Here is a 27,500-nt window from a genome sequence, read left to right as displayed (position 1 = left end):
CACCCCCCCCAAGGTTGACGCAGAGCCAAAAGCATGCGTTGTGTTGCCGGTAAACAGGGAGGTGCACACTAGGCTGATCAATATGCAGACGCTTCTTATGAGGTATTTATAGTTGTGAGAGTGGCCGAGTGGCTGTGTGATGTTAAGCAGCAGTGCGGTGCGGTAAGGGAGTCCTAAACACACCAGCATCTTTCCCAGAAGCCCAGCGTTCAGCCCACCTGGGACCGGAGTGCTGGTGAGGGGCCAAGGAGGTGGTGGCGGTGGTGTTGGTGGTGGTGATGGAGGCTGGTAGAGGGGTGGGGATGCAGAGGTAGAAGAGAGAGAATATTTGTTTAATTTGTGCAATGTTTGTTTGTGTTTATGAACAAGTTGGTGCCATAGGGAATTGGAGTTGGTGTGTGTGGGTGTGTTTGTGTGTGTGTTTGTGTAATGGAGCGGGGTTTCAGTATGTGTGTCTGTGTGTGTCTGTGTGTGTCTGTATGTGCTTGTGAATGTGTTTGTGTTTTTTTGTGTGTAGTTGTATCCGTGCGTGTGTGTTTGTGTGTGTGTGTGTGATTTTTGTGCGTGTATGCAGGTGTGTGTGCGTCTGTGTGTGTGTGTGTTTGTGTGTTTTTGTGTGTGTGTGTGTGTGTGTGTGTGTGTTTGTGTGTGTGTGTGTGTGTGTGTGTGTGTATGTGTGTGTGTGTGTGTGTTTGTGTGTGTGTGTGTGTTTGTGTGTGTGTCTGTGTTTGTGTGTTTGTGTGTGAGGAGGAGAGAGGGGGGACGGGTGATTGCATATAGGGAATACAGTGTTTTGTGAAACCGCTCAATTACTGTATAGAAATATGGAAATTTTATAGTATAGAAATACCAAAGTTTTTAAATAGAATAATGAATACTGTGCCCCAAATTCACAAGTAAATAACTATTAGTCTAAGTATAGCACATTAACAGGGATGGTTGTGCTCCCGTGTTTACAGATCATTCTTTAGAGGGACAAATTTCTAAAGACGGAATGTATTCATACCTTACTTTTCCAACACAATGTAAAAAATCATGGACCTATGCCTTTCTGTAACAATGGCTGTGAACATTTTGTACTACTGACAGACAGATATACCTGATATTAATTTCCAGAACATTCAGAGTTTTACATTGTGGCTAATGGCACATGATACCAGATTATCATAATCTATTGTATATGCTAATTAGAAAAGTTTCCCAAACTCTTGTTTAATTTGACGACTCTTAACTACACAAGTGTCTTGGAGTTAAATAGTTAGAAAATAAATGTCAACTATTGACCTCTTCACCCCCTCGAGCACAATTCTGCATAAATAGCCAATTTTCCTCGAATTTCCGTGGACTTGTTAACGAGATCTTTTTATTATCATAAAGAATGCTATGCCAATTATTGTGTCTCATCGCGCAAGGATATATTTACATTTTATATGAAAAATAGTTGCAGGGCAAAAGTGACGATTAAAATTCACGTATCGATTGACGCTCGTATACTTTTCTGTCTCTAACATGTCCCCCCCCCCCGCCCGTTCACCAACACTAGCAATTCCCCCATCTCCCTCAGAGACGCACACACACACACACACACACACACACACACACACACACACACACACACACACACACACACACACACACACACACACACACACACACACACACACACACACACACACACACACACACACACACACACACACACACACACACACACACACACACAGTTAATTTAATACTTTCCATAAAAACATAAGCCTTGCAGTTTTGGACTTGTCAGACTTTGTGTTGCGATCGCGGTCTTGTAACGTGTCCAACAAACTATTGCAAAACTAAATTATTAAGGCTTCCTTTAATCTCATTATCTTATAATCAACGAGCTATTCTTTCTTAATTGCATAACCCCTTTTGATCGATAGAAGTAATCACATTAGGTCATGTTTTTTTCCTAAGCACCATGCAGGTTGTGCAGATTGCAGAAGTGTAACGCAGCAAATCGCAAGTAGGCCACATGAACAAGAGCAGGCAATATTACATTATTTACCCTTAAAAACATTAGGAAACGTTTATTTGTTGGGGGAAAAAACAACTATTCAAATAGGACGGTTGAGGGTTTATTTACCGCAATGGTAGAGCAGATGGGGCATCCCGTAGGCCTTTCTGGCCCGTTCTAGTCCCTGACCCGCAGCAGGTGAGATCGAACCACGCGCCCTCTGGTTTCGAACAGGACAAAGTGACAAAACAGAGATGGGTCTGTTGGACTTATTTTATTGTTAGACTTTGGTTATCTAAATATTGCATAGCCTATTGTGTTTTCTTTCATGATTTATTTTCTTGTGCAAAAGGGAAGATGACTAAGTTCTGTAGATGATAGGATGGGTCTATATGTGTGTCCACTCAGAATTCCGCTCACGAATTAATGGATGACATTAGGCTATTAGATTTCAATCATCACATTTATAACTTCTTCCTCAGTTTTTGTTTAGGCTTGTAGGGACGATTGTTATAAAAATGCTTACATTAAAATTGCAGATAATTTTGCATAAGGCACGGCATTGTAAAGCTTTAAATGTCTGAATAAAATGAGCATTGGTCGGCACACTCGTTTAAAGTATGCCTATATTACAGAGCTATGCATTACAGTGCATGACTGAGTCCATATGGTGAAGTTACATGAATAGATCAATGCTCGTTACTACATTCATCCCACATCTAATCCGGGTAAAATGTATTCAATTATCGATTATTCACAATCCTGATAACGGCATGTCGTGAAAATAATTGATTTTATCGATTTGTAAGGTATGAATGAATCTGAAAATATTCTCGAATTAAAAGGAAAATATTCAGTACTTATTTAGTATTTTTTTCATATTAGCTATTATATAGGCCTATAGGCACATATAGGTGTATTATAAGGGAGTAAATCACGTTTAATTTAATCATGTCAAGGCCTATTTCCCAATTCTGATTAGAAATAAAAATGAAATTATACTCAAAATGTTGTATTTTGAATTCCTTTGAAAAATTCACATTGCATCACATATATCTTTAATTAAATATGCCTAGTCTACAGATAAAATCGATACAATTCATATTTGGATGCATTGGCCTATCGTTGCTTTCTTTTTTAATCCTCAATAATCTAAATACACCAAAATGCTGATAATTTACCTTCAAAAGGATAATAATTACATCGAATTGATAATAACGACTATAATAACGGTAAAAAAATCGTTATAATATAACAAATAAGATACTAATAATATTAATAATACAAATAAATATATCATAATAATAATGGCAATAAATCTAGTACAGACAAATAAATAGTAGAAAACGCCAGTGTCACAGTTGAATTAATCCCTTCAATTAATTACCTTAATTCAAAATCAATCCCAAAATGCACTGTGTTTTAGCATAGGCTTCATGTAGTCTTTTGCATGTAATGCGCTGCAAAAAGGTAGAATTAAGGTTCAGAGTTCAGAGTATGTCGTCGGTCCTATTTGATGAACGGTTTCTCAGATTTGTATTCACCTACCAATCCCCACTGATAACTTTACATCCATTAGACTATTCATTATTCACATGCAAATCCTAACTGTTAATCATAACTTTGGTCGATCAATTTAGACGTATAAGACTCATTAATTTTACACCTGAAATTAGTTTTTAAAAGTTTTACAACAGTATGAAGAATATGAAGTGCAACAAACTTGGACAGTTCCCATTTTTTGACCGGCTTCATTGACAAAATACATTTATAGACGTTAAAACAAAATATAGGATTGTATTTTCATGCCCTCTTAAACAACATGTGGTTTTGCAGCACAACGTGGGCTACTGCTGAGCTGTGAACATGGACAGTAGTGCCCTGTCCAAGTTAGAATGTGCCCTGTTTCCCAGCGCTGTTTCGACCTCAGGTCGATGTAATGATGAGCAGGACGCGTTAAGGGGAAACACGCTAGACACGACAACAGGCCTTAATTTTAAGACGCGTCTATCGCCCTTTTCTGGTTGAGACGAATTCATGTTTATTCATATGAACAGTGTGCTGTTTTGAGACACGTTTGTGTGTTTTCGCCAGCTTGACGTCGAGGCGTGTTGTGATCGATAGACCTTGGTTTCTGGTCGAGCCCCAGTGTATTTGTGATACAAAAATGTGTATTATTTAAAATGCTTTTTCAATGTGTAAGAATAAAATAAACATTAAACTCATAGATAAATAAACCTCGTGTGTTTATTAGTAGTATATATATCGCCTACACATGCTATACAATACACAAATGAGGTAGCCTACACACTACGTTCCACAAAGTATATGCCTGCATACAGTTGCATACAGTATGCACACATGCATACAACGAGCGCACACACGCACGTGTACACATTCTCTCTCTCGCTCACACACACACAGACACACACACACACACACACACACACACACACACACGCACACGCACACGCACGCGCACGCACACACACACACACACACACACACACACACACACACACACACACACACACACACACACACACACACACACACACACACACACACACACACACACACACACACACAAACGCACACCAACACACAAATATAGCCCATACTGATCATGATTGGTAGGAGATACGAGAGAATAAGTTAGTAATTAGACGATATGGCTTTAGTTCTAGTTGTTGGGGGGATATTAAGTTCAAGCACGTGTGTGTGCTTTCTATGTTGTGTCTTGTGGTTAAGGGGGATAAAACCCAAGGATAAAACGTAGTCCATTAGATGCTCTGTGAAATCCAAACACGTAGACAAATAAAATTCTCATATCCTGGCCACGCTGGGCGTGTTTCAATCAATCCACAACACGGCTTGTCGACAAACATGCCGATTATTTTTGGAAATGAATTCGTAGCCTCTTCTAACCAGTGGGGAAAAACAGATCGACTTCCAGGTCCAGCTTCAGAAATGAGTTTCCTCGTAATCCATCAAGATGCACACGTCGAAAAAGACTGCAAAATTGTGGCTTCAATAATTAAGAAGATGTTATTCTCTTATTATACAAACACACACACACACACACACACACACACACACACACACACACACACATACACACACACACACACACACACACACACACACACACACACACACACACACACACACACACACACACACACACACACACACACACACACACACACACACACACACACACACACACACACACACACACACACACACACACACACTCGTATCCCTGCCAAGTGAAGACGTCAGTCTAGCAGGAGCTGTTCGTGGTGCTGACAGAGCTCTAGGCCGCTGTGTGTTTCTGGGTTAAAGATGACCGATATGCATTCTGCTGTTCATGGAGATATGGCTTCGTTTGGTTGCCGGTCAATAACGCACCCACGGTCATAATTGCATAGGCCTATATGTTCCATCTGTTTTGGTTTTCAACAATTTGTGCTGATTAAAATAGAGATTCGGGGCGATATCTTCTGCATGGGGTGCAGGACAGGGGCAGGAGTAGAAATTACAAATATATTGACGTGTTTTTGTGCTTGCAGTCCAGATGGAAAAAATAATAAAATAGCCATAGTGTAAGGCCGTGTAGCCATGTCTCCGCTGCCCTCTATAGCCTCCATGCTCTCACACGGCGCTTATTGCGAGAGCACATCGAGAGCGAGTGTCTCACGAATTTAAGAAATACGTATAAAATGTCTGCGTATAATTTGTCGATGAGCCAAGAAAATACAAGCTGGGTAAAACGCAACCCAAGTTGCCTCCCCCCCCCCCCCCCCCCAAGCCCAGAGGAGCTCACAGCAATGTCTGAGAGCTGGAGCGCTGGTGTCCGTCTGCAGCCTTCTCAAAATGTTCAGCCACAGAAGGTGAACTTTCACCCCGACCTCCAAAAGAACCTTTTATTTTCGCTCTGTAGCCGTTGACCATTTTACCTCCAGCTACTTGCTAAGCCATCTCTCCTCCCCGGCTCCGCGGATCGATAGGGCAGCATCTGCTACGGGAGGCCAGCGGTCCCACAACCACACACAGACCTTTTTTCTTTTTTTTTTCAAACGCCAGATTTGCTCATCTCTGAAAATTAAACTGACAGTTAGATATGATTAGTATGCCCAGTACCGACCGCGTCTCCTCTGCGCTAAATTCGAAATTCTCTATCTCTCCTTGGAAACATGCATGCGCACGCACGCATGTATACATACACACACACACACACACACACACACACACACACACACACACACACACACACACACACACACACACACACACACACACACACACACACACACACACACACACACACACACACATACACACACACAAATCAAATCCCCTCACACTAAAATGGCTATTCATAAATACGCAGACGCACACACGCACACACACACACACACACACACACACACACACACACACACACACACACACACACACACACACACACACACACACACACACACACACACACACACACACACACACACACACACACACACACACACACACACATCGCATGGTTCATATAGGCGCGGTAATAGAGAGAAGTGGTGTAGCAGGTACCTGCACCGGGCCTTTAGGTGGAGTATGTAATGTAAAAAAGGTCGAGTGTAAACCAACCATTGATCTGCTTTTGGGGACAGCAGATTGAAGTGTGCGCGGTGTGATGTGAATGGAGCCGCTCAGCCGTGGTGTGAGGGCTGATGAAGAGGTTATAGCTAAATGAATCAGTTGACAGCATTTAGGAACTCAAGGGTGGGATTAACATTTGTCCTAAAATCATTAAAATGCTAACTCAAAAGAAGGAATTAGGGAATCGACAAGAGGACGAGAGCCGGAAACAGAATTTATTTTTGTGTGTTAGTGAGGCCATTTAAAATAACATATAATTCCCAATGAATAGGCCTACAATCGTTGCGGAAATCTTCCTGATACTCTAATTCTAGAAATACTATCCCTCGTATTCTACAATTACTGATATAAGTAGAACAATAAATAATTATTGATACTACTAATATAATTAAGAATGGAATTATAAGCAATATATTGTTATTTTGTCATTTTTATTATAAATGTAAACACAGACTGCATGATATGATACGAACACACATGTGTGCATGATCGGCACAATAGTGCTGCTGAAAACGTGTTATCGGTCGTCAACGAGTCAAATAAACAGGCGCAGCAGCGAGATGACCGAAATGTGCGCATAATTCATAACTTCGGCGTGGCATCGTGCTAAGCAGCAGGCTTAAGTTGGGGGGCTGTGAGAGAGGTGTATCCCTGGCCAAACCCTGCCCCCTCCCCGGAGACAACGGCCCAAGCGAAAGGGTTAATTGGAGTTGGAATTTCATTGCACATCTGTCAGATTTTTAAGCCCGTGACGTACTGAGAGCAGCGAGTGTGAGAGAGGGGGGAGGTGGAGAGAGAGCGAGCGAGAGAGAGAGAGAGAGAGCGAGAGAGAGAGAGAGAGAGAGAGAGAGAGAGAGAGAGAGAGAGAGAGAGAGAGAGAGAGAGAGAGAGAGAGAGAGAGAGAGAGAGAGAGAGAGAGAGAGAGAGAGAGAGAGAGAGAGAGAGAGAGAGAGAGAGAGAGAGAGAGCGAGAGAGCGAGAGCGGGAGGGAGAGAGAGAGAGGGAGAGGGAGAGAAAGAGTTGGTGGTGAAATCGATGAAGTGGCTGGCAGAGGGAGGAAGAGGAGGAAGAAAATCTCACGAGATAATGAAAGAAAAAGAGGAGAGCTGCTAGGGTAAAGAAAACGAGGCTAGTGCTGCACGTTTTAGGACCGCGAACGTTTGGAAAAAAGACGAAAGGCACGGACAGAGGACGTTTGGGGGTAACCGCCGTGGTGTTTTGTTGAATGTAGGATCCCTTGGCGCATCGGACAACACTGTGTGGATGTGTGCGGACGGGTTGGCTGGGCAGAGACTGGCGACACAATCGGAGGGATGCACAGGATGGACTACAGCCGCGGATACGCTCAAATAAGTGGATAATAAAGGTAGGCCTACGGTGTTTCTTTTTAATTCGCGATCGAATCAGAATGAGCGTATTAACGCACGGCGGTGCTAGTGTTTTTTGTGGAGTTGCATGTTAAAGCGTGTTCGCGCAAAGCGTCGTCCTTCATTCGCTGCCTGTTGTTCGGGAGCCTAATAAGAGATCCTGGTGCGTCGTTAATGTGTGTGTGCGTCGCATGCGCCGTGATTTTGAATTCGTAACTTTGCACGATATCAAAAATAATACACGTTAAACTGTCGTTATGTTAAGCGATTGTAAACCTCAATACTGTTGATAGTTTTCATCCGGAAGGTTTAAAAATTACAAAGAAAAAAAAAATGGAATTACGCAAAAAATATCCAAATGTTGATCATGCATGGCTGAAAATGAATGTCGTATGTGATATACTTGGTTATTTTTGTCTTTAAGAATAAAAGTTGTAAGACAGCATCTAGTAATGTCGCATATCTTTTCTTGTGCAGGCACAAAAGCCAGGCGCCCGCCGTCCTACGCTGCTAGGTACCAAAAGGAGACAGAGGGGAAAGAGACTGTTGTTGCACAAATGAACCTAATATGATGGTTAATTTTGCCGACACTGTTGCACACTCGTTTTCCTGGAGTTTAAGGACACTACTTAACTTTATCAGATAATTAATTAGACACCCCATAAGCCAGGAAATCAATTCATTTACAAATCAATAAATCCATAGAGTCTCCCGTAACAAGAGACCTTCCAGACACTTTACACCCGTCCGTTAAACAACAACAACAACAAGCCAAGAAAAAAAACCAAAGCGCCAGAAGAATAAAAACACAAAAGAGCCGGGCCCCTCCACGCCGAGCGAGGATGGATGTGAGTCTGGGGGAGATGTCCCTCCACAGCCACCCCGAGCTGGCCCACAGCCAGGACGGCCGGGCCATGCTCCACACCAGGGACCTCTCGGCCGCCTTCCCCCGGCCCACCCTTGGGGGCCCCTCCATGTCCCTGGAGCCCGAGCACCGCCCCCCGGGATTTGACCACTCCATGTCGGCCCTCGGCTACGGCGGCGACGCGCCCTCCAGCTGCGGCAGCACCTACACCACCCTGACGCCGCTGCAGCCCTTCGACGACAAGTTCCACCACCACCACCACCACCACCACCCCTGCCTGCCCGTCAGCAACGTGATCGGCAGCTTCACACTGATGCGGGAGGACCGCGGCCTGCCCGGGAACTTCTACAACCCCTACGCCAAGGAGCTGGCGGTGGCCCAGAGCCTCAGCCCGCCCTCGGCCGCGGGGGGCTCCTCCGCCATGCACGGCTACGGCGGCCTTGGCGCCAGCCCCCCCGCCAACCCCAACGCAGGCCAGATGCTGCACGGCGGCTACGAGGTGCACGCCGGCAACCTGTTCTGCCGGACCCCCGACTTTGGCCGCGACATGTCCCCGCCGGGCCTGGGCGTAGGCGGCGGGGGCGGGGGCGGGGGCGACGGCTCGCTGGTGGGTCACCAGCTCAACAAGATGGACGCCCACCAGCACGCGCCCAGCCACCACCCCCACCTCTACAACCAGCACTACCAGCACCACCCACACCACCCCCACCACCCCCACCACCCGCACCACCCCGGCCAGCAGAACGCCAAGATCCTCGGGGAGCACCCGCTGGCCTCCGCCTCGCCCGCCCTGTCCCTGTCCCCCCCGGGCGAGGGGATGCACGGCGGCGGCGGCAACAACAACGGCGGCGGCGGCGGCCTGGGTGGAGTAGGAGGCGGAGGAGTGGGCGGGGAGGAGATTAACACCAGGGACGTGGCCCAGCGCATCATCACGGAGCTGAAGCGCTACAGCATCCCCCAGGCCATCTTTGCTGAGCGGGTGCTCTGCCGGTCGCAGGGCACCCTGTCCGACCTGCTGAGGAACCCCAAGCCCTGGGGGAAGCTCAAGTCGGGCCGGGAGACCTTCAAGAGGATGTCCCGCTGGCTGCAGGAGCCCGAGTTCCAGAGGATGGCCTCGCTCCGGCTTGAGGGTAAGAGATGTTGCAGCTTGGTTCACTGTTTACCCTGCACCCACACACACACACACACACACACACACACACACACACACACACACACACACACACACACACACACACACACACACACACACACACACACACACACACACACACACACATACACGCAAATAGACACACACACACACAGACACACAGACAAGCACTCACACATACACATACACACACACACACACGCACACACATGGGGTGCAGGGTACAAAGACAGAGACATGTACATACATGTGTGCACAACCACACACTCTCAGACACACTCACACACTCTCACACACTCACACACACATAGCATAACTCCAAAAAACAACATAAAGGAACAGAGAGACCCTCATCTTATTTTCCCCGAGCACCCTCTCTTCCCCTTATGTCTTTCTGTCTCTCTCCAAAACCTGCTGTCCTGCCATCAGTATGCAGCTCATGTCCAGATATAAGGATAGGAAAAGGCATTGCTCTGACCCCCCCCCCCCCCCCCCCCCCCCCCCCCCTTCCCCACCCCACCCAACCCCCAAACACACACACACACACACACACATACACACCAAAGAAACACTAAAGTAGCCAATCCTAGTTTTCACTAACCCACCACAACTCACAATATCAACCTGCAAAAACAACAATGGGATTTTAGCGAATCAAGTGAATAAGGCCGGGTACAATCAAAAGTCCATATGTCCAGGCCCTTTGTTTACCTCGCCTGCACACAGCCAGTATTGATTAGTACAGTAGCTACAATCAGAGAGGGGGAAAAAAAAAACACAGACATTTGCCCCCTCTCTCAAATGAAGCATGAAGATCAGCATGAGCAGGGGTTTGGCAATTTAATCGCTTTTGAGGGCACAAAATAATTTGCGCAGATGTGCCATTGTGGAGCGATTGATTAATCTAAACAGTGATTTATATGTCCCGGGCACGTGGCCGAAGTTGAGTTGGCAAGGTAGTTGATGCAAATTGGACTTGAGCTTTTGCCAGACATCTTTTATCAGCGTCTTCACCGGGCCAATTACGGCCGGCCTGCAAACAAATGTGTTTGTTTGTGTTCGCTCCGAGCCGTCACCTTGTGTGTCTTTCATCCACCGGTAGACACCATGGAACCGCCTCCCATAGCAGGGGAGGAGAAGAGAGGAGAGGAGAGGAGAGGAGAGGAGAGGAGAGGAGAGGAGAGGAGAGGAGAGGAGGGGAGAGGAGAGGAGAGGAGAGGAGAGGAGGGGAGAGGAGAGGAGAGGAGGGGAGGAGGGGAGGAGAGTAGAGGAAAGGAGGGGATAGGATAGGAGAAAGGAGAGGAGAGGAGGGGAGATGGGAGGAGAAAGGAGCAACTGCAGCTAACAGATGATTGTTGAGGTGGAGGAACCTGCATGATTCTGTCCACCATATGTGGGGTGAAAAGGGTGTTTTTGTTCTTGGAGGGGCAGATTGTAATGCGCTGCTTGACATGTGATATTCTAGTGGGGCTGGGGATTGAAGACGAGCTGTACAGTTACAGTGTTGTGCCTCTGTAGGGACACACAGCCCATCTGATACCCAGCCTGAGACACACAGCCAAGGCAACACGTAACATGAGACAGAGAGTGTGCATGTGCACGTACGTGTGGATCTGTGTGTGTGTGTGAGTGAGTATGTGTGTGTGTGCGTGTGCATGTCTACCAGTGGTCTATACTCACCCTGGGGGTCTGTGTGTGTGTGTGTGTGTGTGTGTGTGTGTGTGTGTGTGTGTGTGTGTGTGTGTGTGTGTGTGTGTGTGTGTGTGTGTGTGTGTGTGTGTGTGTGTATGTGTGTGTGTGTGTGTGTGTGTGTGTGTGTGTGTGTGTGTATGTGTGTGTGTGTGTGTGTGTGTGTGTGTGTGCGCGTGTTTGTGTGTGTGTGTGTGTGTGTGCGCGTGTTTGTGTGTGTGTGTGTGTGTGTGTGTGTGTGTGTGTGTGTGTGTGTGTGTGTGTGTGTGTGTGTGTGTGTGTGTGTGTGTGTGTGTGTATGTGTGTGTTGGGGGGTGTGGGGGGGGTGGGGGAGGGGTTGTGTGTGTGTGTATCAAGAGTACATTGGTGTGCGGGGCTGTGTGTCTGAACATTACGTGCGTGTGAGACAAGCCAGTTGATCAGTGTTTGTGTGTTATTTTCCACAGTCAGAGGCTCAACTGATTAAACCCAATAACACACAATAGCCTTCATAGGTAATGATTGTGCACTCTTGCAATCCCCTCACAATTATTGATCTTTGATTGTTCGCCTCTCAGAGCACATGTGTACATCCTCCGTTCAGGAAAATGTTCCACCAATCATGGGCCCAAAACGATAATCAAGAGATAAATGTTCGTGGGTTGTTTGTCGTGAGGCGAATGTGGTTTGACTACGACTACTTCGTTGTTTCAGATTAGTTTGATGAATTGTATCTTCTCGCGGGATGAGGAGTGTGGTAATGCATTGTATGCAAAAAGAAAAAAGAATGACCTGTCTCTTCCATATCACATTGGGTTTATTATCCAACAGTCTTTTGTTTAAATTTAGCAGATAAAATCTCGCATCGGTTAATCAGTCAGTGTAGGGAGATTGTGCGGTATCTCGTGTTACCTTGTATTTAGAAACAGAGACGGTATTTTTAACGAGTCAGAGGCTGAAAATCCAAGCATCGGATCAATCGTGCTCATAAAAAATTAAGTGCTCTTTGTGGAAAGAAAGGCAAATCGCTAATGTTTGACAACGCCTCTCCTCTCTCTCTCTCTCTCTCTCTCTCTCTCTCTCTCTCTCTCTCTCTCTCTCTCTCTCTCTCTCTCTCTCTCTCTCTCTCTCTCTCTCTCTCTCTCTCCCTTTCCACCTCCCCCTCTTCGCCTCCCTCCTACACCATCTAAACTTGCAATTTTTGTGTGCTTTTGCAAAGCCACAATTTGGACAGCTCTGCACTTTTCTGCATAACCTACTTTCTGAGGCGGTTGTTGTTTTCTTCCCTTTCTTCGTCTCCCCCGGCCAACCCCCTTTTGTTTAATTACAAGCCACTATTGATTTCCATGGGAAAGCGCAACCCTGCCTTGCCCACACACACACACACACACACACACACACACACACACACAGACACACACACACACACACACACACACACACACACACACACACACACACACACACACACACACACACACACACACACACACGCAAACACACGCACGCACACGTGCGCGCACGCACCTCGACTGCATCGGCAAATGGAGGTTGGAATTAAAATGCGCGGTTGCCTCGCGCTCCCCAGACTGGGGAGAGCTCGAGAGCTTCTTGGCTTCACGCCTCAAGTTTTCAGATGATCCCGTTTAATGCCGAGTCCGCTTAAACGCACAGCCGCTGCTTTCAGCACGCCGCCGCCACACAGAGAAAGGCCGTATGCGGCAATTCGTCCCTTTTCTATTATAGTTTCCTATTACAAGTCATCTTTTTCTTTGAAATTTAATTTTAAAATTCAACCTTTTTTTTTAGGCAGATGGTGGGCATATTTTTTTATTTCTTATTTTCTTAAGATAAATCTTTTAATCGTTTATTAAGAGACCTCTCAAGACATTCTTTCTTCCCGTTATTTGTAGGCTATTTTTCCGTCTTGGCAGAGAGATGCTTCTCGAGTGGCAACACGTAGGCGGTTATATCTCCCCCCACCCTTCCATCCATGTGTCGTCTCTCCAGGAGATAGATTGAAAGATATATTTCTCCTATTTCTTTCTTTCTGTCTCTCATTCTTTCTTGCGGCTTTCTCTCGATTGCGTTCGCCGGATTACCGCGCTGTATAGGCGCGCTTGCTGAGTACCACTCCCCCTCCCCTACCCAGCCAATCAGGGTTTAGCTGGCACTACAGACGGCGGAGCGCTTGGCGGGATAAAGACCACCACCAGCACCACCTCGACACTTTAAGTCGAGAGGGACGGGGGATCAGGCGCTGTAACTTTAAAGATGACGACGGCTCGAGCCCTTGACTAAAGGTCTGAGCCGGGGAGAAAGGTCATCGAGGTTTATGTGACGGCTCCTCCATCGACTCCCCCCCCTCCCCCGCCCCCCCCGCCCCCAACAGTAATGAAACTCACAAAGACCCTCCTTCTGTCTGTTGTTCCATCCTACGTCCCTTACAGTTCACGATCGCCTGAAAGGTCACCCAGGATAACGTTTGCATATCAGGAATACATCACAGAAATCGCTTAACAGCAATTCATCACCAACCCCACCCCCCAAGCAAACACCCCTGTTGTGTTTCATTTATTTTTTTAATTTTTCTTGCTATTGCAGTGCACCCTCCCCCTCCCCCGGACACACAAAAAACACACACACACACACACACACACACGCACACACACCTCCGCTGGTCTCTCTCCGGTGCTGAAGGGGTTAACCAGCCTCTCTGGGTCGGAGAGTCTGAGCTGCACAGATTTAATCAATAATTTCTATCAGCCCCTGGTCCAAGAAATCAGCAGGGGGGGAGGGGTGTGGTGGGGGGTAGGTGGAGCGAGGGGGCGGGAGGATGGAGGATGTGGGGGTAGGGGCGGTGTGTGTGCGGGGGGGGGGCTGGTGGCTAGGAGGAGGTCGGGGGTTCAGGCTCTTGGGTGGGGCTGGGGGAGGCCGGGGGTGACGGCGAGGGGAGGGCTTTCCATCACGTTTCCGGAACGCGGGACGAGAAGCAGATAGATCATGATTAGAGGCTGTTCCCACGATCATAAGGAGCCGATGTGAGGCGGCGCCCAGCTTGGCGCAGGGGGGGACCTGGGGGGGGGGGGGGGGAAGACGGGGGGTTTGGGGGGGCTGGGGGGGTGCAACCCACCCGCCGATTTATGGCGCGGTAATTGCGAGCCTCTTACACGACGTGATTACGCCACACGGATGCATTTAGTTAATGGCGGAGGAGCAATATGGCCGCCCCTCCGCCGCCACCGCCTCCCCCGCCTCCCCCGCCTCCCCCGCCTCCCCCGCCTCCCCCGCCTCCCCCGCCTCCCCCGCCTCCCCCGCCTCCGCCACCGCGGTGGATTGAGATGGGAGGTTGGGGCTTTTGGGGGTGGGGGGGGGCGCTGAGGATCCCCACGACTTCTCTAACTACCCATAAATCCTTGCTTCAAGGGAGCCCTACAGCGGGCTAACTACCCTGCTAGCATGTCAACGTTGTCGTTATGACATGGGCCCGGCGCCGTGCCGTCCTATTGGCTGGTGGGCCCGCGCATTACACACACATATACACCTCCATGTATATTCATCCATCAGCGGTCTGTGCAGACATTTCATGTATAAATAAAGATACGGTATAATGTTGACATGTTATCTGACACACTGGGGTTTTTAACGAGGCAGGGTTCGATAACGCTCAGAAATGCAAAACAAACCGACGTTGATCCACCTACACCACGCGCACACAAAACAATCGCCCTCGCGCACACGCACACACCCCGGTATCTTCCCCCGGCGACGCCAGCAGATCTGAGCAGTCCAAAACATTTCCTTCACGTACCAATCCGGAGGGGATCGTCCACCAACACAATTTATTCATTCACAAGCACACAATTAATATTTCACGGCTGCGAAAAGCCCAGTTGTGGAGGTAGTTCCTTCTTCTTCTTCCGTCTGCTGGGATCCTGTGGTGCTGAGGTTGTCATGCCGGTGATGAGACGAGAACGGCAGTAAGGTCAGGCCTATTCCTCAAGTGCTCGGCTAATGAGAGCTGCTCCATGCTGCTGCCTTTCATAGTGAAGTGCCAGTCATACGGCAAACACCACCATCAGCACGCAGCACATGGTGTGTGTGTGTGTGTGTGTGTGTGTGTGTGTGTGTGTGTGTGTGTGTGTGTGTGTGTGTGTGTGTGTGTGTGTGTGTTTGTGTGTGTGTGTGTGTGTGTGTGTGTGTGTGTGTGTGTGAGCTGCTTCACAATAGGGAGATATAAGCCAATCAATTGAATGTCTAAAGAGCAAAGACCATCTTATATGCCGAGTTGGTAGTAAGTGGTACATGTGTTAAGTGTGCGTGTGTATGTGTGCGTGTGTTTGTGTGTGTGTGTGTGTGATTGTGTGTGTGTGCATTGGAGTGTCTTTGTCTAATTGTGTGTGTGTCAGTGTTTATCCTCCAACGTGTGTCTCTGGTGACCTGTGTGTTGGTGTGTTTAAGTGTGTGTTGATTTTCATTCTCAACCGTGTGTGTTTGTTCGTTTTCGAGAGTGCCTACATTCCACTTGGCTGTGAGGCAATTTGTGTGTGCGTGCGGGTGTGTCAATTGGAGTGCATTTGTTTCACATTCTGTGAGTGTATATGTGTGTTTGTGTGTGTGTGTGTGTGTGTGTATGTGTGTGCGTGTGTGTATACGTGTGTTTATGTGTGTGTGTGTATGTGTGTGTGTGTGTGTGTATGTGTGTGTGTGTGGGTGCGTGTGTGCTTGGTGCGCGTGGCGGTGGCGCGCCCATCTCTCCCGGCTGTTACATCCAAAGACACATTTGATGGCATCAGCAGAAAAAAAAACCGCGTCCCAGCAGGCGAGCCGTCTGCAGACCGAAACCTCTTAAAAGTGTGCATTTAGGTAATTACGCGACTCGCCCAAATATGTTGGGAGTCCACTTAGAGCCTCAGAACACCCGGGGCTATGCCGACGCTGCTTGTTTCACTCACTATTGACGTACCCCCCACTCCCCCACCCCCCCCACCCCCCAATCGCTTAATAGAAAATAAATGAGTTCACCCTTAAGTGATTATTGCTTAGTGCCACCACAACATGTAAATTACTTTCATGAAAAACTAATCCGGCCCCTTTGGTCAAAGAGGTAAGAGAGAGACCGGGAGACACAGAGACAGAGAGACAGAGTGAGAGGAGGAGGGAGGGAGACAGAGAGACGAGAGGGAGAGAGAAAATACAGAGAGAGTAAGACCAAGAGATTGAAAGTCAGAGAGAAAGAGAGAGGGAGAAAAATATCTAAAGAGCATAAGGGAAAAGATGGATAGAGGAGAGAAAGGACGAAGGAGAGGCAGAGATGCAAAGTGAGCAGTGGAGAGAGAGGGACGGAGACACGAGTGAGAGATGGAGAGACAGAGAGTACGGTAGAGTCACAGAGTGAAAGATGGAGAGAAGAGAGAGAGGCAGAGACAGAGTGCGATGGAAAGAGAGAGAGAGAGGCAGGCAAACACAGGGAGAAATGGAGAGAGAGGGTAAGAGACAGAGTGATAGATGGAGAGAGAGAAAGAGAGAGAGGCAGAGACAGAGTGAGAGATGGGGTGCTGTTGGGTTCAGCACCAACACAAAGGCAGAGGCTGCGTGTTGTAGAGGCTGTCAACACAGAGTTACAGTGCGCTGGAGGTCAGAGGGGTCTACAGATCACAACACCGTGAATACACCACAGAGTCCATCTCCTCACACTGCCTCACATCTACATTTCCTCTCCCCAACACAACAGACAACAGAAGTACAACAGAGTGTTTTGTGGGTTTGTTTCTTGCATCTCCTCCTCTGATGCTGCGATTGTGTAATTTGGAAAGTAGCTTGGCAGCGTTGCACCGTGTAAACATGTTTTCCATTATCGCACTGCTTGGTCAGGAACATTAAGTGGAATATGAATACGCACTCAGGGGAAGGTCTGGGCCTTGAGTAGTGGCTGGTTTGAGCTGTTTGCTGGAGGAATAGAGAGCTATCTTGTGTAGGATCATGGATGTGTTAAGTAAAATACTGAAAAGTGTAAAAGCTAAACCGTGCTTTTATCAGCTGGTTTATACCCGATAAGACGCTACACAGAAAGAGGTCTTTGTTTGGTCTTTGTTTCCATTTTTCAAACTTTGGCACATTTACGATGAGAATTAAAAGCTTATGAAGATATTAGGAAATCCTAACTTATGATATCCTTGGTTGATTATCCTATATATTTTTTTATTATTCCATAATTAACGCTGTTGATTCAACTTTGGAATTGTATTATTTTCTGAGAATAATTTCATCCTGTAGATGAGTTATCTCTGAATATTTTATATAAATGAAAAGGAAATCCATAATTTCCTATGTCACAAACCAAAATTGAGATAGATAGATAAATAGATAGATAGATAGATAGATAGATAGATAGATAGATAGATAGATAGATAGATAGATAGATAGATAGATAGATAGATAGATAGATAGATAGATAGATAGATTGATAGATAGATAGATAGATAGATAGATAGATAGATAGATAGATAGATAGATAGATAGATAGATAGATAGATAGATAGATTGATAGATAGATAGATAGATAGATAGATAGATAGATAGATAGATAGATAGATAGATAGATAGATAGATAGATCCGTCCGTCCGTACGTGCGTGCGTGCGTGCGTGCGTGCGTGCGTACGTACGTACGTACGTACGTACATACATACATACATACATACATACATACATACATACATACATACATACATACATACATGCATAAATAGACAGATAGATATTAAAGATAGAATTGTCTATGTTACAAACCAGAATTGAGATAGATATATGGATAGAGAGATAGATAACGTAAGGGCTCTAAACAGCCATTTTAGGGCTCTATGCAACAGCAGGTGTGTGACTGAACATCTTCATTCCCCCCCCAAACAAGCAGTGCTGATTTGTCTCTTTTAGCTAATCAAACTTGCTTAGCTAATCTGTTTTCTCTCAACAAATCCACTTTCTCACAACTAATCCATTTGTCCTAGTTAGCCCTGGCTCCACACTCTGTTAGCTAAATTCTGCTACCTTGTACTCCTTCTTTCCTGTCTCATTCCTTCTCATTTATTTCATTATTTATTGAATCGCCATGGAAATGGAGCAACCATCCAAATTAAAAAAACAGAGCTTCAAATAATTTAGCTCAATTTTTATCCTTTCTTAATCCTTTCTCATTCTAAATACTGTCCTGTCTTCTGCTGCGACACACCCACATTTACCATCTGGGATTATTTATCTAAGACAAAAAGAGAAACAAATGGAAGGAAAATATATCTATAGTTGAAAAATAAAATACATGCACCAGATATATAGCAACGGTTTAGTACAATTTATCTTCTTTTACCAACTATATTTATGAATACTAATTCTCGATCTCTTCTGTGTGTGTCTCTGTGCGTCTCCGTGTGTGTGTGTGTGTCTGTGTGTGTGTGTCTGTGTGTGTGTGTGTGTGTGTGTGTGTGTGTGTGTGTCTGTGTGTGTGTGTGTGTGTGTGTGTGTGTGTGTGTGTGTGTGTGTGTGTGTGTGTGTGTGTGTGTGTGTGTGTGTGTGCGTGTGTGTGTGTGCGTGTGTGTATGTGTGCTTGTGCATGTGTCTGTGTGTGTTCTCCCACAGCATGCAAGCGGAAGGAGCAGGAGCAGAGCAAGCTGGAGCGGAACCAGGGGCCCAAGCGCACCCGGCTGGTGTTCACTGACCTCCAGAGACGCACGCTGCTGGCCATCTTCAGGGAGAACCACCGGCCGGCCAAGGACCTGCAGATCACCATCTCCCAGCAGCTGGGCCTGGAGCTGTCCACCGTCAGCAACTTCTTCATGAACGCCCGGCGCCGCAACCTCAACAAGTGGGCCGACGAGGGCCGCCCGTCCTCCACGGGCTCCTCCGGCTCCAGCGTCTCCTCCTCCGCCGTGTCCTGCAGCACCGCCTGAGGAGGAGGAGAGGAGGTGGGGAGAGGAGGTGGAGGAGACGGAGGCGGTGGAGTGCGTTAGAGCAAGTAAAGGTGGAGGTCACATTGACCGGTCCGGGCAGGGATCGGCCGTGATTGCAATGTTCTCCTCGTTATTAGACGGAGCGACGGCGTTCATTTATTTATTTTTTACGAAGACGAAGAAGTACTTTGACGCTTTTTCCTGAAACCAAAGTTCGATATCGCACCCCCTTTGGAATGAAAAGGGGGTGCGATGCCTAAGAGGAGGAGGAGGAGGAGGATGGTGATCGCAGGACACGGGAGGTCTTGCTTTGTACAGTCAAAGGGTGCCATGTTTGATCTTTGACTTTGATGAGAAGAGTCACACCCTGTCGTGGACATCTATCTCATTGCGTTTTCGATTTTTTTACTTTCCGATGCTGTAGAATAGAGATGATGATGACGATGATGATGATGATGATGATGAGGGTATTATGAATCAGGAGGAAGCATATTTTTCTTTTGGGGGGGGCCGCGTAAACCTCAGAGTCTGCGAGTCATCTCTCTCTCTCTCTCTCTCTCTCTCCAAACGTGAACAATCAAGAGGCAGAGGCCCACTCACATTTGGAGGGACGTCGTGTATTCTGAATCAGTGTGCTCTCAATTCCCTTGTGACCAGTCTTACCATCCAACGTGTTTTCATGCCCCCCGATTTTTCTCTCAAGAATCAAGGTGAACAAGAGAAAAAAAAGCGGCACTTATTATTTAACCAACTGTCACATTTTCCGTTTTCAGTTTGTTTTCCTGAATAACTTTTGGTAGCCTTTTCCACTTTCTTTAGCGGGTGTTTCCATGGTAATGGTTCACAGGACTATGGACCTTGTTTTGGGAGAGGTCTTTCATTGACCCCTCCCCGTTGTCAATCATTTACCACTGGCCAGAACCTCCAGCGTCCTGCACTACTCCACTGAAGATGGTTGCGCCTTGAATAAATCGGCGTTTTTCAAGGGGAGAATGTGCAGCGCACCTCACTGTAGGGCCAAGACAGAATCAATAAGGCAAACACGGGGAGCAGAAAAACCGAGATGTGTTGGAGCAACCATCGAAATTCAAGACACAGAGCTTCCAAAACAAAAGCTCCAAAGCCATTTCTGACTTTCAAGAAAACCCCTAAAAACCCCAAGACGAACAAAACAACAACAAAAAGATAGACGCCAAAGTGAAAGAGGCATCCACCAGACACAATCTATATTGAAGTTTTAGTATTTTTCCACTCATCTATTTTCAAACAACTGAACACAAAACAGTTCCAACATCGCAAAGATCTTTTCCTTTTCTTTTTTTATCTATCAGATGTCTAGAAAAATGGAGGATTGTAATTCTTTCAGCCCTTTTGTACAGATTTCAAGCACATCGCTCTATTTATAGATACACGTTGGAAGTGCGGGGCAGTTGTTCCGGCCCCGCTGACGTACAAGGTCATTTTTGGTCCACAGAGGAAGGGCTTTCATGTCCCTCCTCATAGCCAATACTTCAATTGGAACAAGAAGGTTTTAAATGCAACTGCTGATCTGATCAAACTATTTATTACTGCATTTGTGTATTTATTGATTTATATTTTTGATTTCCCTCGTTTTACTTTCCTCTCTCTATTTATTTGCCTATTTATTTATTCTATCTATATACTGTAAGTATTTATTTAATGATGCTTTCTATGTCCTGTGTGAAACTAAAGACTTTTTTCTGATGGGCACTTTTAGCTGTAGGCTCCCATCATAATACCAAAGATGAAGATTGTCCTCCCTGAATGTACTGAACCCTGCCCCTTTGTTCTCCCCCCAACCCCACCGCTGGTGTTGCGTATGTCTCCATCTCCCCGGCCCCTAGGCCTGGCCTCTTCTGTTGCGTTCGGGGGATTCCTCTACTGTTTGTCTCTGTGGTCTGCTCCTGAAATCCACGGCCAAAGCCTGTTTGAATGTTGTAATAATGATATGAATATGAATAATTATAATAATAATTATGATCCTTTTAAATACTGCTAGCGATAACAATGGTAACACCCATAGGCCCAGAAGCGCAAAGGGGCACATGGGGGCCCCCGCTCCAAGTCTGTAGGTCCTTGAGGGGCCCCTGACCACATGTTAACGCAACGCACTGGGTGTCCGCCCGGGGGACTGCATGGAAGGCCCCCTGACTCTCCCTGTCACCCCCGGCCCCCCACCCCGTGTCCCCAGTGATGCAGGGCAGACGGGCTGATCGTACTGTTCCCCCCGTACTGTTTCGTACTGTTTTTCACCTGCCAAAGACTCCTGCCAGTTGCCTCAGTTCCACACCGCTCCAGAGGGGTTAGGGGTCCTCAGTTGTATGGGAGGTGGGATAGCGAGGAAGGGGGCTTGGAGGGTACGGGGTGCCGTCTCCTCAGACCTTCGGTGCCGGTGATAGCTGATTATTCTGTTGCGTGGGCGGCTGTTCTCCTAGTGACGTTGTTCTAGACAAGGGAACCAGCCCCCGGTAAACGCTGTCTGAGACGGTCCACTTCTGCATCTTTAACACCCCACCCACCTCCACCCGGCCCCCCCCCGCCTCCCCCCTGTCTCACAGCGTGCACTTGAAAGACGTGCGGTCATGAAAGAGGTCATCGACTTTTTTCCGCACACTTCAAAGGGAAGGGTTTTCTTAGGGATTTTTTTGTTTTGTTTTTTTTATCCTCCCGTCTCCTCTACCGGGTATCTGTTCAGGGGTCTGGGGTCTGCTCTCGGACAGACCTGTGGGCTTTAGGAGTGGGGTGGGGCGGGGGGGTGGTCGACAGGGCGTGGGGAGAGATCAGAGAGCAGGCTGAATCATGTGGAATTGGCAGTGGGAGGGGTGGATCAGGAGCAGCATGGAGCTGAATGAAACTTTAATGAGCAACAATTGTACGCATGCTGAGAGCGAGAAAGGGGGAGGAAAGGCGGGGGTGGAGGTGAGGATGCAGGGTGGAGTCCGTTAGCAGGGAAATAAAAAGAAGAAAGATGAGAGGGAGGAAAAAACAGTGAAGCATGTAGGCTGGTCTCTAGACTGGGGCCCACCACCGTGAGTGTATACTAGTGTCAAAGGACAGGCGAGACAGAGGTTCGACTATATTTAGGCCTAGCGAACGACCTTCTGTTCTGCGTCAACCGGGGGAGCCCTCTTCCCTTCCGAAGGACAGGAGGAGGAAATTAAGTAGGCCTTCCGCCGCAGGCGATCTGCGGATATTCTAGCCTCTGGCGCCCCCCAGTGTGGACCCTGAACCCTGAAACATCGTCACGGCGCTTTGCAAAGGAAGCTCAAAAATGATAAAAAATAGTAATAATAGAAGCTAGCGTTTACTTTCAGAAATAAACTTTTTTTTTGTAAAAAGGTAAAAACCAAAAAAAAAACAGTTCGAATTAAAACCAAAGATTGATGGGTAACTGCTGAATCATTGTTGTTTCATGGGTACTTTTAGCAGTTTCCTATCAAAGCTAACGTTGCGCTCAGAGAAATCCAAAAAGCACCGCGGGTTTAGCTTTCCTAATGCCACGTGTTTACGTCGCATTATCTAACAGTATTACGTCAAACTGGAACTGAGAAACTGACATGAGGCAGTGTCTGTGGATAAAAGTCTTTTTTTGACTCTGTGAACCCCTTTAGTGTTTACCCGAATTGTCCACCCCCCCCCCCCCCCCTCCCCGAGTGTACATGAAGACTTTACCCATCTACCTCAACTGTGAGATGTTGTGTGGCAACAATGTTCCTTAACCAAAGATTTCCATCCTTTCAGGGTGTCTGTCTATCTACGTCATCTATCTATCTTATCTATCCTATCTATTCTATATGTCCAGCTGTCTCTTCTCCATTCCTTCAAAAACCAAATGTGCTGGAATCAATCTGTCGTTTGAGGCCCCAGATGGGCCTCTGTCCAGCCAAAGCTAAAACTCCAGTATGCTAGAGTGTCATATTTATCCATGTTCTGTATGTAAATAAATATATGAAAATCATCCTCAAGACCAAAAAAAAGGAGGTGACAATCCAAGCAAGGAGGATCTTGCTGTAATCAACGTTGCCTAATCCTTGTTTCCGAAAAAAATTCTGAATCATGTGACTTGCTGTAACAGAAAAGCCCAATAATCAAATACCCTCCCCCCCCCACCTCCCCCCGATAGAAAGGTCAGAGGAGACAAAGGCTATTTTTCCACATTTGTAAACCAAGCTGTTCCCAAGTAACCCCCTCCCCCTCCACCCCCCCCCCCCACCCGTAACCCCCCCCCCCTCCCACCCTCTTTTCTCCAAGGTGTTTAGTGTAGTTGAATACTGTTTCAATCCCACTGTTGTAAGTAGGAAAAATAATTACTGAAATCCATACAAAAAGCTTTAAACGGGAAAGAGTTGAGGGAAATATTATATTTGACTAAGTCCTGAGTTTCCTCAACTCCGACTCCACCCACCATGCTAAATGTGATCTTTCTCGTCCATGTGTTATAGACTTACCTATGAATGTGGCTAACCAAACCAAAGGCTTTAAAAAAAAAAAGAAAAAGAAAAGATACACAACACTTTAAACGTCAATCATGGTGGGACATTTTGTATCAGCAACTAAAGAAAAGCCCTTTGAATACCTCATGTGAAAATTGTTTGTTGTGATGTTGCACTAAAAAAATAAATAAAAAATGACTCATTTGTAACCCAATCACTGTTTGGTTTGTTTACTTTTGTTCAAACTACAACCAGATACATGCACTGTTTTCACAGTGCACGTCCACGGAGGCCATCTCACCCACACGCTCACAAACGTTATTTGCATAGATACACATTTACATCAAGGAACAAATATCCACATACATGCAGACATTATTATTCACAATAATCCATGCACGGTCACGCAAAGGTGAACTGACACTAGTCCGCATGGAATCAAATAACATTTGGCAAGGCAAACACTGTTATAGAATTGAATTTGACATCGTTAGAAATGTTTATGGATCACGTATAATTATAAAAAAGTATCAAGAATTATTTGATTAAAAACCTCCACACTGTAAACTTTAGAGTGCAACATTTTAACTGGAAAAAGAAACGTTTAAAAATAAATGCTCCTTAGGAAGCATGCTAAGCTAACACAAAACCATTTAGTTTGTTTCTTTGTTCATAATGGGGAAGGAGCAGTACACAGCGATGCCACACTGGTTGCCCTGGTTACGAGACATTCGGATGTACCCCTTTTCTCCGAAGCCTTTTCCCCAACTGTGAGAGAGAGCAGAACATTTGACACCATTATATTGCTATATTGTATCTATCGTTAAGAATATAATGTGCAACATGAATACAGAAAATGCAACATAAGATATCGATCTCAAACGAGGAATACAGGACACAGAGCGGCTTGTAGTCCAAAACGTTAACTCTCTAAAATGTTTTATTAATAAGAATAACATGAATAATGAACTTTATTCATAGAGAAAATAATAAATAATATAAATAAATAAGCGTAATGTCATCGAAAATAACAACCCTTTAAAATAAAGAATTGTACAGTAAAGATATGAGTTAAAGGTGTAAGCTAGATGGCAATTACATGGAGCCTTAATTGATATGGTGGCTTTACTACCTCACTGTCCTCCGCTGCGCTTTGAATGCACAGCAGGGCAACAGATGGCAAGCTGTGTGTGTGTGTGTGTGTGTGTGTGTGTGTGTGTGTGTGTGTGTGTGTCTGTGTGTCTGTGTGTCTGTGTGTCTGTGTGTCTGTGTGTGTGTGTGTGTGTGTGTGTGTGTGTGTGTGTGAGAGACACCTGTTCTTCACCAGCCAGTACTCCTGGCCGTCCTGCGTCCCGTAGCCAACCACCAGCACCCCGTGGTTCACCTTCTGGGTGCACGTCGGCTCGTTGTACACCCCTGAAACAACAGCACCCCGTTATCTGTTTGTTGTCTGCCCAAAGACTGATATGCAAGTCATGGAAAAATCGGGTCAAGCAAATCAAAAATGATTTCCTCTCAAAATAATACAGTTTTGCTACTTATTTTAATGTAATGTCAAATCAATCAGATAAAAATGATGGAATCTTTTATATAAGTTCTACATAGTTATTCTATATGATTATAAAACTTCATGCAACCATCATTTTACAGATGCAATGACACACACAAACATTGAAACACAAACATCGGTCTTCTCATCGTTAAAATCTGCTGGGGACATTTCAACATGGACCCCTGGGGAGAGTTCCATTACCGCTCTCGTAGAAAGCAAATTTCTGTTGGGAGGCGTCGATCGCTACGGAGATGGGTCCCACGAGTGCCACGGCGCGCTGCAGCAACTCCTCTCTGCCCTGTGGCAGGATCATGTAGCCGGAACAGTTAGCTGCGCGGGACGCCGCGGTGTACATGCACTGTTGACCCTGGGGGGAGGAGACACAGTCAGTTATAGCTTAGCATTGTCAGCTATAGCTTAGCATGGTTATAGCTTAGCAAGTTGTACTTAGCATGTTCAGCTATAGCTTCAGCGTCGTCAGCTGTAGTTTAGCTTGGTCAGTTATAGCATAGCATGGCCAGTTATAGCATACCATAGCCAGCTATAGAGAAGAATTGTTAGTAATAGCTTATGAAATGCGCATACAAAAAAAAGACAAAAAGAAATTGCATACATTAAATTATTACATATATACAGACAATTGATAATTCTACCAGATTTTTCTAAAATCATAAAAGAAATACATGGCCTCCTATATCCATGCACATTAGGTGTACATTTATGACCATGTATGTTTATTTATTTATCTCTCCCTCCGAAACCTCATACAAAACCAGCATTTCTAAATTGGGAAGAGCTCAAGTTGGAGCTATCTGGGACGTGATGTTGGACTAGCAAAGCCCATGGCTGGGCGGAAAGGCCCGAGGCAAGCAGGAACAATGATGGAAATATGGCTAGCCAATCAATAAGGTCTGCCTAATCAATACTGTCTGATGGTTACCCTGACCTTGACCACACACACACATGTGCAAACACTCTCTCACTCACTCACACTCACACACACACACACACACACACACACACACACACACACACACACACACACACACACACACACACACACACACACACACACAATAAAGTTAACCATCAATAATCTTCAAGGAAACACAACATAAATCAAAAACCTTAACCATCTATATTTTTAACATAAACCCACAGAAAACCCATATCTTATCCTCGACTATTATGAAATATCTAACCGTGTATGTTTCTAACCATTTCTAACAGGGCAGATGAAGGTTAATGGTGTCTCTGAGCTGATAGACGTATAATAGTTGGTGTCTTGTTATGTAGTCAGCCTGAACATACCCGGCTTTGAAACTGACATTCATTCAGATGGTCAACCTTATACCCATCACTGGTAGTGCCGGTCATACCCTACTAGCTTCTACTGAAGTCGATGTATAGGACTAGTTAGTTTTTTCATTGTTTTCCTCATTCCACCTTGTGGGCAAGAAAGACTATTGGTTAGGGTTGATTGACTCCAAGCCGAAAGGTTATTGGTTTTAAGTTACCCAACGCCAGTCTACATGCAGGCAACCTTACCCCTAGCTCCTCATTAATGACCTGTACCTAAACAAATTCATTCCGATTGGCTTTGGATAAAAGCACCCGCCAGACACTGGTTTTAAGCACTGTTTGGTAGCGGTAGGCTGGTCCTCACCTCTACCCAATAGAGGTAGACCGGTCCTCCTCTACCCTATAGAGGTAGACCGGTCCTCCTCTACCCTATAGAGGTAGACCGGTCCTCCTCTACCCTATAGAGGTAGACCGGTCCTCCTCTACCCTATAGAGGTAGACCGGTCCTCCTCTACCCTATAGAGGTAGACCGGTCCTCCTCTACCCT

At 46.1% G+C, this 27,500-nt stretch overlaps 2 protein-coding genes across 4 annotated transcripts in view; one reads left to right on the top strand and one right to left on the bottom strand.

Annotated features, from left to right (window-relative positions):
* Window positions 1-7,653: 7,653 nt before the first annotated feature.
* Window positions 7,654-23,860, top strand: onecutl (one cut domain, family member, like). Its single transcript, XM_030371454.1, has 3 exons — window positions 7,654-8,014; window positions 8,493-10,010; window positions 19,335-23,860. Exons 2-3 carry the CDS (start codon window positions 8,858-8,860, stop codon window positions 19,643-19,645), a joined length of 1,464 nt encoding a protein of 487 aa, XP_030227314.1. The 5' UTR covers window positions 7,654-8,014; window positions 8,493-8,857; the 3' UTR covers window positions 19,646-23,860.
* Window positions 23,861-24,313: 453 nt separating this feature from the next.
* ctss2.1 (cathepsin S, ortholog2, tandem duplicate 1) overlaps window positions 24,314-27,500 on the bottom strand; it is a 10,602-nt gene continuing 7,415 nt past the window's right edge. For all 3 annotated transcript variants that reach the window (XM_030369950.1, XM_030369951.1, XM_030369952.1), the window contains 3 exons: window positions 25,853-26,018; window positions 25,413-25,515; window positions 24,314-24,867 (listed from right to left, as the gene is read on the bottom strand). In XM_030369950.1, the coding sequence (XP_030225810.1) occupies window positions 24,753-24,867; window positions 25,413-25,515; window positions 25,853-26,018 (384 nt within the window). In that variant the 3' untranslated portion in view covers window positions 24,314-24,752. The remainder of the gene's footprint in view (window positions 24,868-25,412; window positions 25,516-25,852; window positions 26,019-27,500) is intronic.

The sequence above is a fragment of the Gadus morhua genome, chromosome 11 (assembly GCF_902167405.1).
Source record: "Gadus morhua chromosome 11, gadMor3.0, whole genome shotgun sequence".
Classification (NCBI taxonomy): Eukaryota; Metazoa; Chordata; class Actinopteri; order Gadiformes; family Gadidae; genus Gadus; species Gadus morhua.
This window is presented reverse-complemented; position numbering and strand designations above follow the sequence as displayed.